We start from the raw sequence: 15540 nt of genomic DNA on the forward strand, positions 1-15540 counted from the left end.
CTATTAGGAGTAGCTGTTATCAGAATATTTTGTGATAGCCATACCTTGTACTTATTGGAAAACCGTATCATCAATGATTAACTTCCCCAAACAATTAGAAGTGTAGCATTTCTATACAATGAAGTGTACGAGGAATAAGAAGGAACATGTACTTCATGGAAACGTAACTGGTAAAAAGGAAATCAACAGGTGCTGAGCAGAGCTGACACAGAGCCACGAGGAGGAGCTCAAACCCTGCCCTGTTCAGAGCACGAGGCCCAGGAGGCATCCCAGGAGAGGAGGAGGCACAGCAATTCTTTATTTCTGAAAAATTTCAAATGAGACAAACAGAGAAAAAAGATTCCTTCAGGTTCCTTCCAGGGTAGTGTTAACTCTGGTGTGTACAGCCTCTCCAAGCCCACCATTCCGAACGACTAACAGTGCTAAGTAAGATCCTGTTAAACAGCTGAGCCTTCAACTGCTGTACGGAAAAGTAGCTGCACCATTACTGAGAGAGCCCATGCTCCACCAGCTTGCCACCCCTTCCCAAATCTTCTTCCTCTATCCCATCTCTCCGTCACATCTAGAACTACTCTAAATGCCAGGTAAACCCCACAGTTGGCATGGGAACGCTTCACTATTCACCACCTACTTACCTGCATGAGGAGTAAGAAAATCTTTGCAGAAGCCAGACTTGCCCATTCTATATTTGATGGAAGAAGTTCAACAGAAGGTTACTGGAACTTTTGAGAAAGACTATGTTTGCATGATTGCCAGGTCAATTGTTAGGACCAGTAGCTTCAAATACTCACTTGAATTTTTCAAGTGCTGTTACAAACTCATATTCTAAATATTTTCTAAATATTTCTAAATTTTCTAAATATTTCTAAACTCATATTCTAAATATTTTCTATAGCTAACCATATAAATATCTTAACAGTATTAATACTAGTAACAGCAAGAAATTCCTGCATTACTATCTATTTCAACGAGACTATTGAAATACGACTGCCCCTCGAATCATGAAAAAATCACTAGAAAAGATTGTTAAGTACCTAATTCTCATTATTTCAACTGGAAATGGGCAGCTGAAAGGACCAGCTGGGCTTACTCACTTCGGACTGGAGTCTTAGTCCAACGACAGAGGTTGGATAACTTCACTAAAGCCTCATGTCTCATACAGGCTGAAGCTGTCCGGTACATTAATAACAGTTTGACAGGACATCCTGCGTTGCAGGATTCACAGACTGCTGTAATTCTAAAGCCTGAGAATTACAACGGAAAGAAAGTGTCTTGAGACACCCATCCCTGCCCCCTTCTCCATTTGTTCTGTAATGGACGATACTCTTCCCCTCATAAGCAGGAAAACATAACATATTAACTACAGGATTAGAAAAAAGTCTGAGGCAGAGCTGATCCTGTTCCACACCTACTGATTTTAGCCACACCTCACTATTATAATATGAAAAGAAAAAGAAAAAAAAAAACCAAAACAAGCAAAAGGAAAGCAATCCGGTGTGTGGCTGTGATTCCAAATAACAACAACAGTGTGTGCAGGCTCATAAATGCTTCAGAATTGACCAAGAGGAAGCACGTTTCATGATGACACAATCTTGTTGCTGTAGTCATTCATCAAAGGGAAACTCCCACAGGAAAAGGCATAAAGCTGCTTCGGGAAGGCTAAGAAGCTGCTCAGTGCTAGTCAGTCAAACATTGGGTTAGATTCACAACAGAGCTAAACATGAGTACCAGCCAAGGCCCTTTTCAAATTTTTTCTGGGTCCCTCAGGGGTAGTTCAGGGTGTGGTTTGGCCCAGCAAGGAACTTCTTACAGACCTTCAATTGCAGATGGTGGTGCCAGCAGCACACATTCCTCTTCCTCCTCTGCCAGACCCCTCTGGCTGGCTACTGGAGGAGGGGCACCTTGGGGAGGCTTCGGCGAGCACCATGGGGAAAGCATCTTCCTGGGTGGGAATGAGAAACAGACTATGCAAAACCTGAATGACCGTTTGGCTGCCTATCTGGACAAGGTCCGGTCCTTAGAAGCAGCTAACGCTCAGCTGGAAAGCTGCATCCTAGAGTGGCACAAGACAAAGTCTCACGGAAAGAGGCATGACTTCAACCAATACGAGCAAAACGTCACTGACATGCAAAGACAGGTAAGTCAGAGCTCTAAGTGACTATGGCATTCTGTGCTCTTTTAAAGAATCTGGGTACTCATTTGTGCTGATGGCTTTCCTTTAAAGAAAGTTAAATAAAACCTTTTAAATGTCAGAAATACTAATGAAAGCAGTTATGGGTCCTGGGCATAAACATTCTCTGTGTTCACAAGGAGGAGAATGGGGTACAAGAAAGAAAGGCTGGAAGGAGACAAGGGGCATTCTGCAAAGCCTGGTAGTAGAGAGAGATGTGTCTGCTGCTGAGTGCTCGTTTCTGTACGTGAAACCGCGGTCTGAGTAACTATGTCTGGCAGAATTTGGTCTTTTTGACTGCACATGCATTCAAGCAAATTACAAAGCAGGCAAACTGAAGAGACTGCCTTCTTTCATGCATGCTGTCTTTACACATACTGTTGCATTTCATTTCTTTGATTCCTGTGGCAGCAGACAATGAAACTATGGGAGTTTGGGGTCCAATAAGCTTATGTAATCAGATGGAAAAATACTTCATTGTAATTAAGAAAATAGCAGTGACAAATTCCTTGTGGATGTTTTCACTATAATTAAAAGGAGAATTTCTGGTTCCTGCCAGTAGTTAATATTAACGTTCAACAGTAACTCTTTCAATCTCCCAAACTCACGTGTCTTTAAATTTAAGCATAATATTAATCTGTATTCATAATGAACATACTTAGCACTGTAACCGTCTGTGTGACTAATCAGTGTAATTAACTTTACATAGCCATACGGGGCAAAAACCAAAGCTATTCCAAATGTGACATTGCAGTTTTTCCTCCACTTCTTATACTATGGTTACCTGGCATTCTCAAGACCCTGAGAAATTTTTTTCAAAAGGGCTTGGAGATGGTATTATCCCGCATCTTTGCTGACGGAGGCCAAGGACTTAATCAAACTCCCTGCTCACTGTTAAATGTGTTGCCTCCAGGCAGAAGATGAGGCACTCCGACCACAGACAATGTGGAAGGAGAGCCAGAATTGTCATCACCTATTTCTGTTTTAAGGATAAAGCAAGGTCATCCGTGCTCAAGAAAGTGCTCACTTGAGCACTTTTTTTTTAACTGATCCAGAGATAAAAACTTGTTCATCAAGAATATAAATGTGTTCACATTGATTCGGAATTAATAAATCAGAAAGATTTAGGAAGACAGTAAGACTAAAAACATAATGCTGATTGGGGTAAAGCCCTCATTTTTGAATAGGTTGTCCCCAAAACACTTATTATTAACACTCACCACTTAAATAGCTATCCCCGGCGACAGGCAACTGTTAGATTAACGGCTTCTCAGCCAGTATGTACTGAACGTGGTGCTCGTCCTGAGGAGGAAGGGCTATTAAAGGGTTATTTGCAGACGACAATTCAGTGATTTAACCCGGAATTTTTGCTTTCTCTATAAATTATTGCAATTAGCACCATGACTGCCAGCAAAATGAGTGAAACTATAGCATCTAATTATTAACCATAATTAAATTAATTAACCATGAATTTAAAAGTGAAGCTAATTTAGCACCGAAAATGAAATTTAGACAAAATTTAGGATCCTATATCCAATAACCCAGGAAGTCTAAGATGTACTGGCTGTCTAAACTTGGAGGCATATAATGATTTGGGTCCTACATTTTGGACCACACTCTTCCCTGGATACCTGAACTCTGGATGAACATGCCAGATGGAGCAGCAAGTTGCCTTGCTCCAGCCTGACTCCATTCTAACCCAGATACAAAGTAAAATAGCACCAGATCTTCAGGTAAATATCTCATTCAAACATCCTGTACGGCTAAATAGGCAAACTGATTTACAGAGCGTTCAAGCAGATGGGATCAATGCTGTTGGACAAAGGACACACGACATGCTGAGGAAGAAGTCAGTGCAGAAAGCATTCTTGAAAAAAACTGTTTTGAGAAGGAATTTGAGTGTATTTGATATATATTAATGTGTGAGTTCTGAATTAAGGTATCTGTGAGTTTGTGGATTGATATTAGTGATGCACCCATATTCATGATGGATGTAGTGAAGAAATCTGTATAATTATAAACAGATAAATGTCCACAATTGACACGCACTGCCAACTGGCATAGCAATCCGTATCGTACAGCACTTGGCAAAACACTGACAATTGTAACTCCTTTGTTGTATTCTTTATCCTTTCAGATTGCACAGAAAGAGTCATAAAGCATTTATATAAATGCGTTGCTGTGTTGCATGATTATGAAGTGGCACAAAGTTGAAGAACTCATATGTTGCTTCCTCATTGCCTTATCACCTTCCATAGTAAAATTTACCATTCTCTAGGGGTGGATTCAAGAATTGCCTCTTCTCTGAGAACAAATTCCAGGCAGCAACACATTTAGGGTATTGTCATACTTCTTCAGCTGGCCTCGATCATGTGCCAGGGCAGTATCCGAGGGTGCTGCTAATTGCTCAAGAATGTACAGTCCGTTAACAGATTAGTTAAAACATTCCACAGGCACCTTCTTTTTTACTATGAAGTAAACTTTTGACACTTCAGGACAATTTTGTCATTTCCTTGTTTCTTTGTGATTCATTTAGGTGTGGGAAGTTTTACTTCAAGGTGCTGAGAGCTCTGTAAATGGCTAATGATTTCTCTACAGCCATAATGTACCTTGTTTTGCTCTGTAAGTGTTGAGTGAAGGCAGCTGTTGGAATAGCAACCATGCTTCTCTTCCCTCTTTGTTAGAAAAGGACATGACGTCCAACAACTACTAGTTCCTGCTAATTATGTATGAGTTCCTGCTAGAATTCTTTCAAAGATTTTGAATGGAATACTGAGCTTTTCATATTCAGATCTATAGTTCAAAGCTATTTCATGTTAACAGGGACTTATAAGTCTTTTCAGTGCATGCTGAGTACACTAAATGAATGATGCGGTGCACTTTCTCCTGCACCTTTTAGGTCAATTTTCAACATCCCAAAGCAAAACCAGAAACATGAATTAATCAGTCCATGCTGCTGCAGAATTCAGTACAGTTATAGGTGAATAATGGAATGGACCATGACAGCTAGATGCCAGTGTTATTTTCAAAATGACAATCCATGCGACTCCAGCCTGAAGCACATGGTGGACTTGGGGGGTCCTGCTCATGAGTTGCTGTGACCATCATCATTATACCTCTGTGTCACAACACTGATTCAGCAAGGTGTTTATCCACATGCTTACTTTGTAGATATTATTAATTCCAGCATTTTGATTGTACTCAGACACAGCTTAATGATTCTTACTGAAATTTGCCCTACAGATGACCAAGGCTGCTTTTCCAACAATGCTAAACAGAATCAAAATCAGTTCACAAAAAAAGAGGAAGACAGTGATTGTTATTCTGTAATAATACCATGAAGTTTGTGTAATATTATTCATATCCTCTACCTGGCCAGGAATAAGATGACTCTTCCTGCTTCATATCCAGAAAAGTAAGATGAAGAGAAAAGTAAGATTATGGACAAAAATTGCAGAAACATCTAAGTGAATCAGGAAACTAAGCTTCTTTTATTTATGTACTCTCCTTAACGTGGGACTTCTACTATTTAGATGTTTCCTACAAGCAGCAGGGAGTCTAACAGCACAGCACAGGTTATTCACCATCACCATGCAGCAACACTGAGTCTCCCGTTGGATTCTGTTTTCCAGATTGAGGACAGCAAGATCACCAATGCCAGTATCCTTTTACAAATTGATAACGCTAACATGGCATCTGAAGACTTCAGGCTCAAGTAAGCTCTTCTTTGGTTTCCTGATTAAGTTTCAAAGAGGATTAAGGAAAATATTGCTTTGTCTTTATAATCCAATATGAAACTGATTTTCTGAGGTTTTCTGGTGATATTGGATAAATAAAACCAATGTAGAACAGAAAAAAAACCCAAAAAGGATAAAAAGGATGTAAAAACCACAAATGATTGCTGCACAATCTTGAGTCACCATGTTTATGATACTTAGTTCAGGTCCTGAAGAGCAGGTTTTACAGTAGACACTTGATACTTGTGACAAAAGGCATTTAAAACTGTCATCTGGGAATACAAATTAACCCTTCTCTGCACTATGCTTCCCCAGTCCAGCCCAAATCTGTTTCCTGTACTTATCACCTCTTCTGCCCAGCTCCACAGGAAATACCTGTCCTTCAGCATCTTCTGCTTTGGAGTCTTCTAAGTTTTGCCACAGTAAATGGGCCAGTGCTTCCTTGGCTACCAGTACACAGTTTGATTTTTCAGTACATTGTTGAACAATAGTTCTCAGACTAACTAAAAAGCCAAAATGTTTGGTCAGAAAACTTCCAGGCAGATCTTTGCAAAGGAAAGGAATGTACATTTCTGTAAGTTAGATGTCTTAGGAATCATGAAGATTCGTCTTATTTTCAACAGATGATCAGCTATTAAAAAAAAAATCTCAGCTTTTGGTAATATTGCAACAAACTTAAAGACTGAACACCATAGGCCTTATCTCGCCTTGCCTTTCTTTCTTTATCGTTCAGTAGTGTCATAAAAAGGAAACAGTGGAACTGCTTTGAGACTAGAACTGTAGGATGAGTCTGATAGATTGAATGTAGAAACATCACTAGCGCCCACAAAAATGAAGTAAAGGGAGAGATTTTGAGGAAGAAAAGTGCTTTATATGCCCAAGGGAAGATCCGGCAGTGTCCTTCTGACTTTGTCTCACTTCAGATGGCAAACTGCAAGGGTTTAGGGAGGAATGTTAATAACTGGCTTCCATGACATTTTTCCTGTTTTCTGAAGGACTGAAAAGTTATCATTTTGGAAAAACTACCGAAAGCATTGGCCGTTGATACTGTTTTCACATCTTTATTGGCAAATTTTTGAGACTCATATTCTCAAAGCTTTCACAGCCTGGTGCATGTTAAAATGCAAAAAGGAAAATGAAAGAAAGAGCGTTGTTTCATACCATATAGGAGGAGTTGTGAGGAAGAGAGAAAAACAATAATGAAACCCATCTTATTTTTAAGACTATTCAAGAATATTCAAATAACATATTTTAGAAACAGAGTTTGTTTCCTTGCTTCTTTGTTCTCTCTAGTTCCCTACATAGAGGACTTGAGCAAGTCTACTTCTCTTTGATACTACTTATACAAGAGGCTAGAAGCAGTCTGTTCTCAACAAGCATGCTTTATCTTCCTTTTCCTCATGAAGGTATGAAGCAGAGAAGTCTCGCAGGCAGGGAGTGCAGCTTGATGTTGAGAACCTGCGTAAGGAGCTCGATGGCCTGACCATTGTTACAACAGATCTGGAAATGGAAATTGAAGGCTTGAGAGAAGAGCACATCCTCAGGAGGAAAGACCATGAGGAGGTAGAAAAAGTTCCACTTGGTAAAATCCTATCACACAAATCTTTGCTACCATGTAATTAACTCTGAGTAAGAGCCACAATCTATAAATGGGATTGATGATTCAGAACCTAATCATGTTTCTAAAGAAGCCAATGGGAGTCAGATGAGGCACAAAGTTTGTGTGCTACTTTACCAATTAAATTGGGATTTCAGAAAGGATAACAAATTACTGTATTTTCTCCCACTCTTTTCTAGTCACCTACCCATCTGTCATACATAGCTAATAATAACTTCCATATTCAACAGAAATATTCTCAGAAATACTTAGATATAAATACACAGAGATTTCAAGTAAATAGGAAATGTTGCTGGTTGCTGTTGAGTTTTCCTCACAGAGCCTTTCCCCTCAACTCTGGATATATCATTTCACAGAATCACAGAAGCACAGAGTGGCTGAGGTTGGAAGGGACCTCTCGAAGTCACCTTGTCCACCCCCTAGCTCAAGCAGGGTCACCCAGAGCAGGCTGACCTGAACTAAACAGACCTTGAATTCTTGAAGGATCAAAATTAAAAAGAATGGTTGCTGAAGTCAAGTAAAATTACTTATTCCTGCAAAATCCTAAGCACAATAAATAGGTAATACTTAATAACTGTCAAAAAACATGCCGCTCTGAATTATTCCAGAGCTATACCACAGTGGTCTCTGTTATTCCCACATATATGATACCACTGCTTGACATCATGCTGTTTCCATTTTACTTGATCTGATGTTGTTTTCAGTTATTACCTAATGCAGAACCAATCATCCTACTCAGTATCTGTGGATTATTAAAACAGAGAATGGAAACACAAGGGTTACACAGCAGTCGGTGAAGCTGGCTTTGGCTGGTCCCCTTATAGCCAAGGATACTACTGAACAGCTATAATAAAGCAGTTCTTAGCAGCAGGGCAACCAGCAGAGACATCAGTATGTCCAGCTGATCTGCATTTTGGAGGCTGTGATGTCATACCCTGAAATGCCACTTTGCCTGGGCGCTTTTGCAAATGGTACCTAGCACATAAGATTGTGCTACACCAGAAGGAATGTTACCATACCTGCTTGACTTGCCCTGTAATTATGTTGTTTACACAGTAATTATATGCTTTAATCCAATTATTCCTGTAGCAATTACATAGAACTTTTACATTACTCTCCTGTAAACTTAGTTATAGTTCCATAAATATTAACATACAGGGTAAGAAAGATGAAATTACTGTTAGATTTTCATCAAAGGATTTGGGTTCCTAATAGATAAATAAATAAAAAATGTCAGTGCTTCTTCATTAAGTATATATCTTCCAGAAATACTGTATGAAAAGATCTTCTCACATGTTTTTTATTGAGTTCTCTAGCACAGTTCTGGAACAGAAGCAGATATCAGTAAGTTACTGGTTTAAGTCACGTCATAGTATTATCCAGATATAAAATTTGCAAATAGTGCTAACTGAATATATATAACAATTAACCTATCATAATGAAGAAATATTCTGGGTATTGCGGGAGGATGGAACTGAAGAAGACAAGGCAGGAATGAAAACTTTCCACTTTCATAAACAAGTTTGCTTGTTTCCTCTGCTAATATATGAACAGGATATGGAAGCAAATCGCTCATCACAAGACTTCAAAGTCAATGTAAAAGTAAATGCAGCACCTCCTGAAGACTTAGCCAAGATTCTAGCAGAAATAAGAGAAGATTACGAAGCCATAATTGAAAAGAATCGTCAAAGCCTTGACAGTTGGTACAAAGAACAGGTAACAGCTATTTTCTGCTCATTTCAAAGATCCCTGTTGCTGTACATGAATGGCCAGAATCAGTAAGCTTTTCTCTTGCTTTTGCTCCGTAGAGTGCAGCTATGTCTCTGGCAGCAACCCCCAATCCAGAACAGATTCAGCGCAATGAGAACGAGATCAAGGATCTAACACGTACTTTACAGTCCCTGGACATCGAGCTGCAGGCACAGATGAGTAAGGTATCTGTTGTAGACATCTCTGGCTGGTCACTGTTACTTCATATATTCTCATAAATTGTCGTGGACCAATTCTTCATTTAAGTCTATAGCCTAATATAACTTTATTGTAGTTATTAAAGCATCAGTGACATTGGAATTTGGACCATGCTTGACTTTGCCAGAATATGCAAAATAGATTCGGCAACTATCACCAAGAAATGAAAAATTTATGTCTCTCCTTAGAATAAAATATGGGGAGAAGAAAAAGAAGAGGTGGGATAGCTGACTCCATGATCTAAAAAGAAAATGTCCAAGAAGACAGATAGTAATACACATTTCATATTTACAACCTCCATTATAATGCGTGAAATATTTGAACTGTGAAAAATGTTGGTGGGGAATCTTCAAAAATATTACTTAGCTCTTGCATAGGTTAAAGCTCACATACCTGTGACTTGGAGACTTTGGAGCAATTCTGGACAATGAATGCACAAACTGACAAGAGTCAACAGTTACAGGAGCACAGCTTTGGCGCAGAAAGAATATGACACGGATAAATTACTCAGGTTTTGCCTCTCATTATGCACACATGACACAGCTTCATGATTCTGCTGTCTTCACATGACTAGTCATGCAAATGCCTAAGTGTTCAAATTACCACAGTCTTAATTTTGCAATCTTCTAGCCAGAGACCAAATTTGCTGGCATTTCTGCATTCTATCTACCACATAAATAATAACCATAGTACCGGTATTATCTGCTCTGTCAGAAACACATGCTGGAAGACACCTTGGCTGACACTCGGAATTACTATGCTGTTGCGCTTCAAAACATGCAGCAGATCATCTCCAAATGTGAGGAAGAGCTAAGCCAGGTTCGTCATGACATTAAGCAGCAAAATAACCAATACAAGGTTCTTCTTGGGATCAAAACCCGCCTGGAGAAGGAAATTTCCACTTACCGCCTGCTGCTGGAAGGGAATGTTGACGGGTAAGGCAAAGCCACCCTGACTGGAATAGATGAGAAGAGAGTTCTCATATTCGGGTTATTTATTTGTTTGTTTGTTTATGCTTAATCAAAGCTTGTGAGTTCCATACTACATCAAGGGTTGGTATTTTAATGTGATGGATCATAATAAAAAGCTTGAGCCACTTAGTATACAGAGAAACTTGTACCCATGTAATTTGGGTCTCCTAAACTAATATAACTTTTTATTAAAAAAATAATAATTCTACACTCCTACAGCATGCCTATCTCAGCATAGGAAAAAATGCCAATTTCAGTAAAATTCACAGTCATTTCCAATCTTCAAGACAAGTTCTAGATCAAAAAGAAGCCTGGAGACAAGTTTAGATTTTCTTGGTCAGCCATCTGCAGTTACAAATACCAGTACACAAAACCTGTACAGTACGCCCCTCTGCTCATGGGTTGTTCGGTTTCCCCATCTCTGCCTTGCCTGAAATCTCTGCATTCAGAAATCTTTGGGCCTCTCTATTCTTTATTCTCTCATCTTATATACAGAGTATGTCTTATTTACACAAAATCAGAAAAAGGAAGATTAGCAGCCTTTATAACTGAAAATCTCAGGGTGGCAGGACAGTATGACACCAAGTACGGGGTTATTTGTCAGAAGCCAAAATGGGATCAACTTGGGCAACTCAGAACATATGAGAAGCAATGCACCTAATCCACAGCAGAAGCAATACTGAACAGTTTAAGGTGAGAGTATCTGTACCTAAGACTACCGAAGAGGAAAAGTTCTCGTGGTATAAAAGCATCATTCTTTTTTTTTTTTTTAATCTCTTTTCATAGTGGTATGAGGTCTCCTTAGAATCAGTGAGAAGAAAGGGATGAATAACTTCTTGAAATTACTATAATAATGATTTTTTCCCTGTTTTATTATCTTTACAGGATAGCAAGAAAATCTGAATCAAAAGCTAAAGGTAAAAGCCCCTTACTTCGTTCTCTATAGTGACTCTTAATTATTGTAATTTCCAATCAAATTTTACTCAGAATAATTTTAACCTTACATGAATGAACTACAAAAAGTTTGCATAGCAGTCAATTCTCGTGTAGGCCAGATTTGAGAATAATTTTAGTGATTCATCCGTTTTGTGAAGGGCTGCACTTCAGAGCACATTCTGCTGTGTCTGCGCACTCGTGGACTATCCTCACATTGACCTCTGTTAGTCAAACACGTTGCCCAAAGCTCAGACTCAAGACTAAAGCTTTCACGGTATATGAGGAGGCATAGAGACTCCATTTGGTGACTAAAGCAGTGTTGGGGCTTGAGAGCAAACAGAACATCTGCATGTCTGGAAACTCATATTCTGGCATGAGCATGACCTACAGACATTTAGGTTGATCTGCTCTGAAGTTATATTTGCATTGGCAGGGACGTAGCTGTATTATTCATTTGCCCTGACCTGGACAAGACTCAGGGTGGCTTTCTGGCAGTACATTTCACAAAGAGCAATAATAGGTATTGACTTAAAGGGAAACATGTAAAGATAAATCAGCTGAGGAGGTAACTGGTAAATTACTGTAAATGAAGCTTTCCCTGCATCATCTTGTCTCAGCGTTGCTTCTTGTCCAATTAACGTTTCTTTTTCTTTCAGAACACGCTGGGCTGACCAGTCGAAAGATCAAAGCAATTGTCCATGACAGTGTGAATGGGCAGGTGGTATCCTCCACCATCAACGAGATCCACCAGCAAGCATGAAGTAAAAAGTTCTGCTAACTACCAGCTTTCCTAGCGGGCTAAGCTCTGACAGCCCTTCTCTGCAGCGACATGCTGTACGTTGGTCCCCCTGGGTGTAGAATAGGGATACTATCGTGAACTCTCTCCTGAAATGATTTGCTGCCTAATAATGAAAAGTGCCATACAGAGCTAGGTATAGCTGATATTGTTAGTTAATCATCAAAACGCCGAAGAAAAGCTATTCAATGAAAATGACTGGCTGAGCTGGTAATATATGTATTATGCACATTGCATGGGGGCATGAATCTCCATCTGTGATTCATTTATTGCTCTGCACATTATCTATAATTTAGAGTGAATAATCTCTCGACTTTTCTCCCGGTCTTATGTCTCTCATCATATACCTCACTGCAGCCAATAAATTCTTTTCCATTACTTGTTCTGGTCATTGAAATTTCCAATTTTGCTTTTTCTTAGGTATGCACCAGCCCAAAGTGGCAGTGTTACTGACATAGGTCAAGACTGCAAAAGCCTCATTGTTTCAGGAGGTATAAAACTGGAAGGACACAAAAAAGAAGAAAAGAGGTGACACAAGTTACAGGTGACATTTACATAAGCAAAACTATTACACTTCCCTATATACAACCTTTCAATGTCACCATTTAAAAGAGCATTATTAGTAGGATTGTTGTAAAGTACACTTTACTGAAAGTCACCCTAGAAACATTTTATTCTTCAGCTTTAGAGACATCTTCTTTAACTGTCTTTACACACTTTCCTTCAAAGATTATAAGTACTTTTCCAGATACTCTCATTCTTTCTCAGTGACTCATTTAATCAAAAAAACCATTTCTGTTATTTGCTTTCCTATTAATGTTCCTTGGTTTTGGTGATGGGTTCTGTAGTCAGGATAGACTGGTATATGCAAGGCATACGAATGTAAGGGGAGAGGCCCAAGCTCTTTAGCCAAATGCAAACTTCTTCCCCTTTGCCACATCAGCCCAACCACCGACTCAGCAGGAGACCCTAACAGCAATAGGAAAATTTCCAGTGATATGCAAAGCTAAACACTGAGCAGGAAAAAGAGAAATATTATTAGGGCTGTTTAGACGAGGAAGACTGTAAAGCAGAAGGAGGAGAGACAAAATGGAGCATAATGAGTGTCTGTACGGATTTGCATTCCAAAGTCAAAGTCTGCATATAAAACAGTGTGTTCAGGGCAGTCTCATATTCATGAGCAAAATTGTCATTGTACTCTTTCATACCTACTCATAAGGGACTCTCATAAAGGATTCCTGTTACTTGCTTTGCTTTGAAACAAGGCTCACATAAGAAAGTGAAAATTTCAAAGAAAATGCAGATTTAAAATAAACAAAGTCCATCTCTCTGATACAGTGTTTTCTTACTGGCACGTTAGGACCAGTTCATTATGCCCCTTTGCCCCCCACCCCCCCCAACTCTCCACCCTTGTTGCACAAAGAGATCCCAAAAGCATTGAATGGATTACCTAATGGTTTCTTTAAATTGGGTAAAACTTGTAATACAGGATTAGTAACTCTTGGCTAATTAGCAATGTCCTTCCTTATGGCTTACCAGATCCAACAAGCCAGACCTGGTGTTTGTAGCATCTGGACAAAATGTGCCTAGGTTTTCTTGAACAATTTCCTGTGTTATTTAAAGCTATATTCATTTATCAAATTTACAGAGCATAACAGCATTGCTGTGATACAAATAATTATAACAACTTCTAAGTAGCCCCTTATTTCTAAATCAAAGGAAAGTATCTATGCTTTGCGCTAGGTTTTGATTGTGCTAAACTACAAGGAAAGAAGAAGAAAAAAACAAATAATTTAAGTGCTTTATAGAACACGCCTGTCCTTATTTCACATCCTTGAGCAATGCATTGGGTTTCCTCGTGTCCTAGTGTCCCCTCATGCAGAGGTGAGAGATGCACTACCTGCATTCCCGTGTTACGCTCAGCTATGGTCCAAATGGTCCTAGCCAAGACGTAGCAGAATTCCCACTCCACTCCACTGCTCTGATGGTTTTAACCTTCTCTTCCAACTGTGTAATTGCATTCTGTAACGCTCAGACCTGTACAGCGCACGACACTGACCTCATCATTCACTCCGTTTGCTGCCATCATCACACATCGATGGCTCTAACACATCCATTCAAGTTGCTGTCTTTTAATAAGTACACCAATTAGTCCTTAAACATATAAATATTAGTTACACTACATTCTGTTTTCTAAATGAAAGCAAGTATTCCATGGCAAAAACTTCTGGAGACTTTTTCATGGCTTTAGAATACTATGTATAATTGCAGATTTCCTTTTTGTTGAACAAAATATGATACTGTGTCACCAGCCACACATTGCCCTATATCTAGTGGTTATTCATAATTTCTGAATGTGTGTTCTGGTAGATAAGCTATGCATTTCTAAATGTATTTAGGGTAGGTCTGCACCCTAAAGAATAAATAATGATACTAATATTTACCACTTGCATGCACTGTTAACATTGTACTCTCACAACATGCTGAGAGATGAAGTTAGGGAGATAAGGAGTGGGGGTAGTATTATCATTCCCATTTTATTGCTTGAGAAATTGGAAAAAGAGATTACACAGCTTGCTCAAGGCTGCAAAGAAAATCACCGATAGTGACTAAATTAGAATTCGTCAATTCACAGCTTGCTCAAGGCTGCAAAGAAAATCACTGATAGTGACTAAATTAGAATTTGTCACTTCACAGCTTCTACTTACCCCAGCTATTAGATAATACAACTTCCGCGAAGAGCCATTCTCTAGTTATGGCAATCCCTTCTGTAGCTGATCACACTGAAGAGATAATTTGATTGATTAATTTCACATATGTACTGCCGGTCAAGGCCCTGCACAGACTTTGATGATGTTCTTCAATTTACATGTGCCAACACCCCTACTAAAATTAGTCCTGTACAGAACACTACACCTGGGTGTCTTTGGTGATTTTGTAGTATTTGGGAAATTTTTAAAAAGAGATGGCACACGTGCTTCTCTCTCATAGTCTCAGATCAGTGTCTTGAAGGAAAGGAAATCTTCAGGAGTGTGACACTGTATTGCTTTAAAAAATTATTTTATTAATTCATTGTATTAAAACTGATTGAACTCTGCTAGCTGGTAGTTGCTCTACTTCAGTATTAAATATACACAGAAGTGCTCTTTCAACATCAAGGAAGAAACCACAATTTTAAAAATTTGAAGTATCATAAAAAATGACAGTCTCAAAGTGAATATATTCTCTTTCCCATAAATGGAATAGGATAGCAAAAAAGTATCAGTAGGACATAATGTCATTTCTAAGTCTAAGGGAATGATGTAACAATACTTTTGCAAACTAACAAGGCACAGGAACACACA

The 15540-nt window shown here is 39.0% G+C and overlaps 1 protein-coding gene and 1 long non-coding RNA gene across 5 annotated transcripts in view; one reads left to right on the forward strand and one right to left on the reverse strand.

The window, feature by feature from the left end:
* The window catches only part of LOC140662557 (uncharacterized), a 129713-nt gene that overhangs the window by 79299 nt on the left and 34874 nt on the right, over window positions 1-15540 (reverse strand). The window lies entirely within an intron of this gene.
* On the forward strand, window positions 1659-13614 carry KRT23 (keratin 23). Of its 2 annotated transcripts, XM_072886058.1 has the most exons (9): window positions 1659-2137; window positions 5803-5885; window positions 7314-7470; window positions 9080-9241; window positions 9334-9459; window positions 10208-10428; window positions 11350-11381; window positions 12057-12161; window positions 12617-13614. In XM_072886058.1, the coding sequence occupies exons 1-8, from the start codon at window positions 1721-1723 to the stop codon at window positions 12158-12160; spliced, it is 1302 nt and encodes a 433-aa protein (XP_072742159.1). In that variant the 5' UTR covers window positions 1659-1720; the 3' UTR covers window position 12161; window positions 12617-13614. The 2 variants fall into 2 exon arrangements, with proteins under 2 accessions (XP_072742159.1, XP_072742158.1); XM_072886057.1 differs by lacking the exon at window positions 12617-13614 and having other exon boundaries at window positions 12057-12578.

The sequence above is a fragment of the Ciconia boyciana genome, chromosome 22, assembly GCF_034638445.1.
Source record: "Ciconia boyciana chromosome 22, ASM3463844v1, whole genome shotgun sequence".
Classification (NCBI taxonomy): Eukaryota; Metazoa; Chordata; class Aves; order Ciconiiformes; family Ciconiidae; genus Ciconia; species Ciconia boyciana.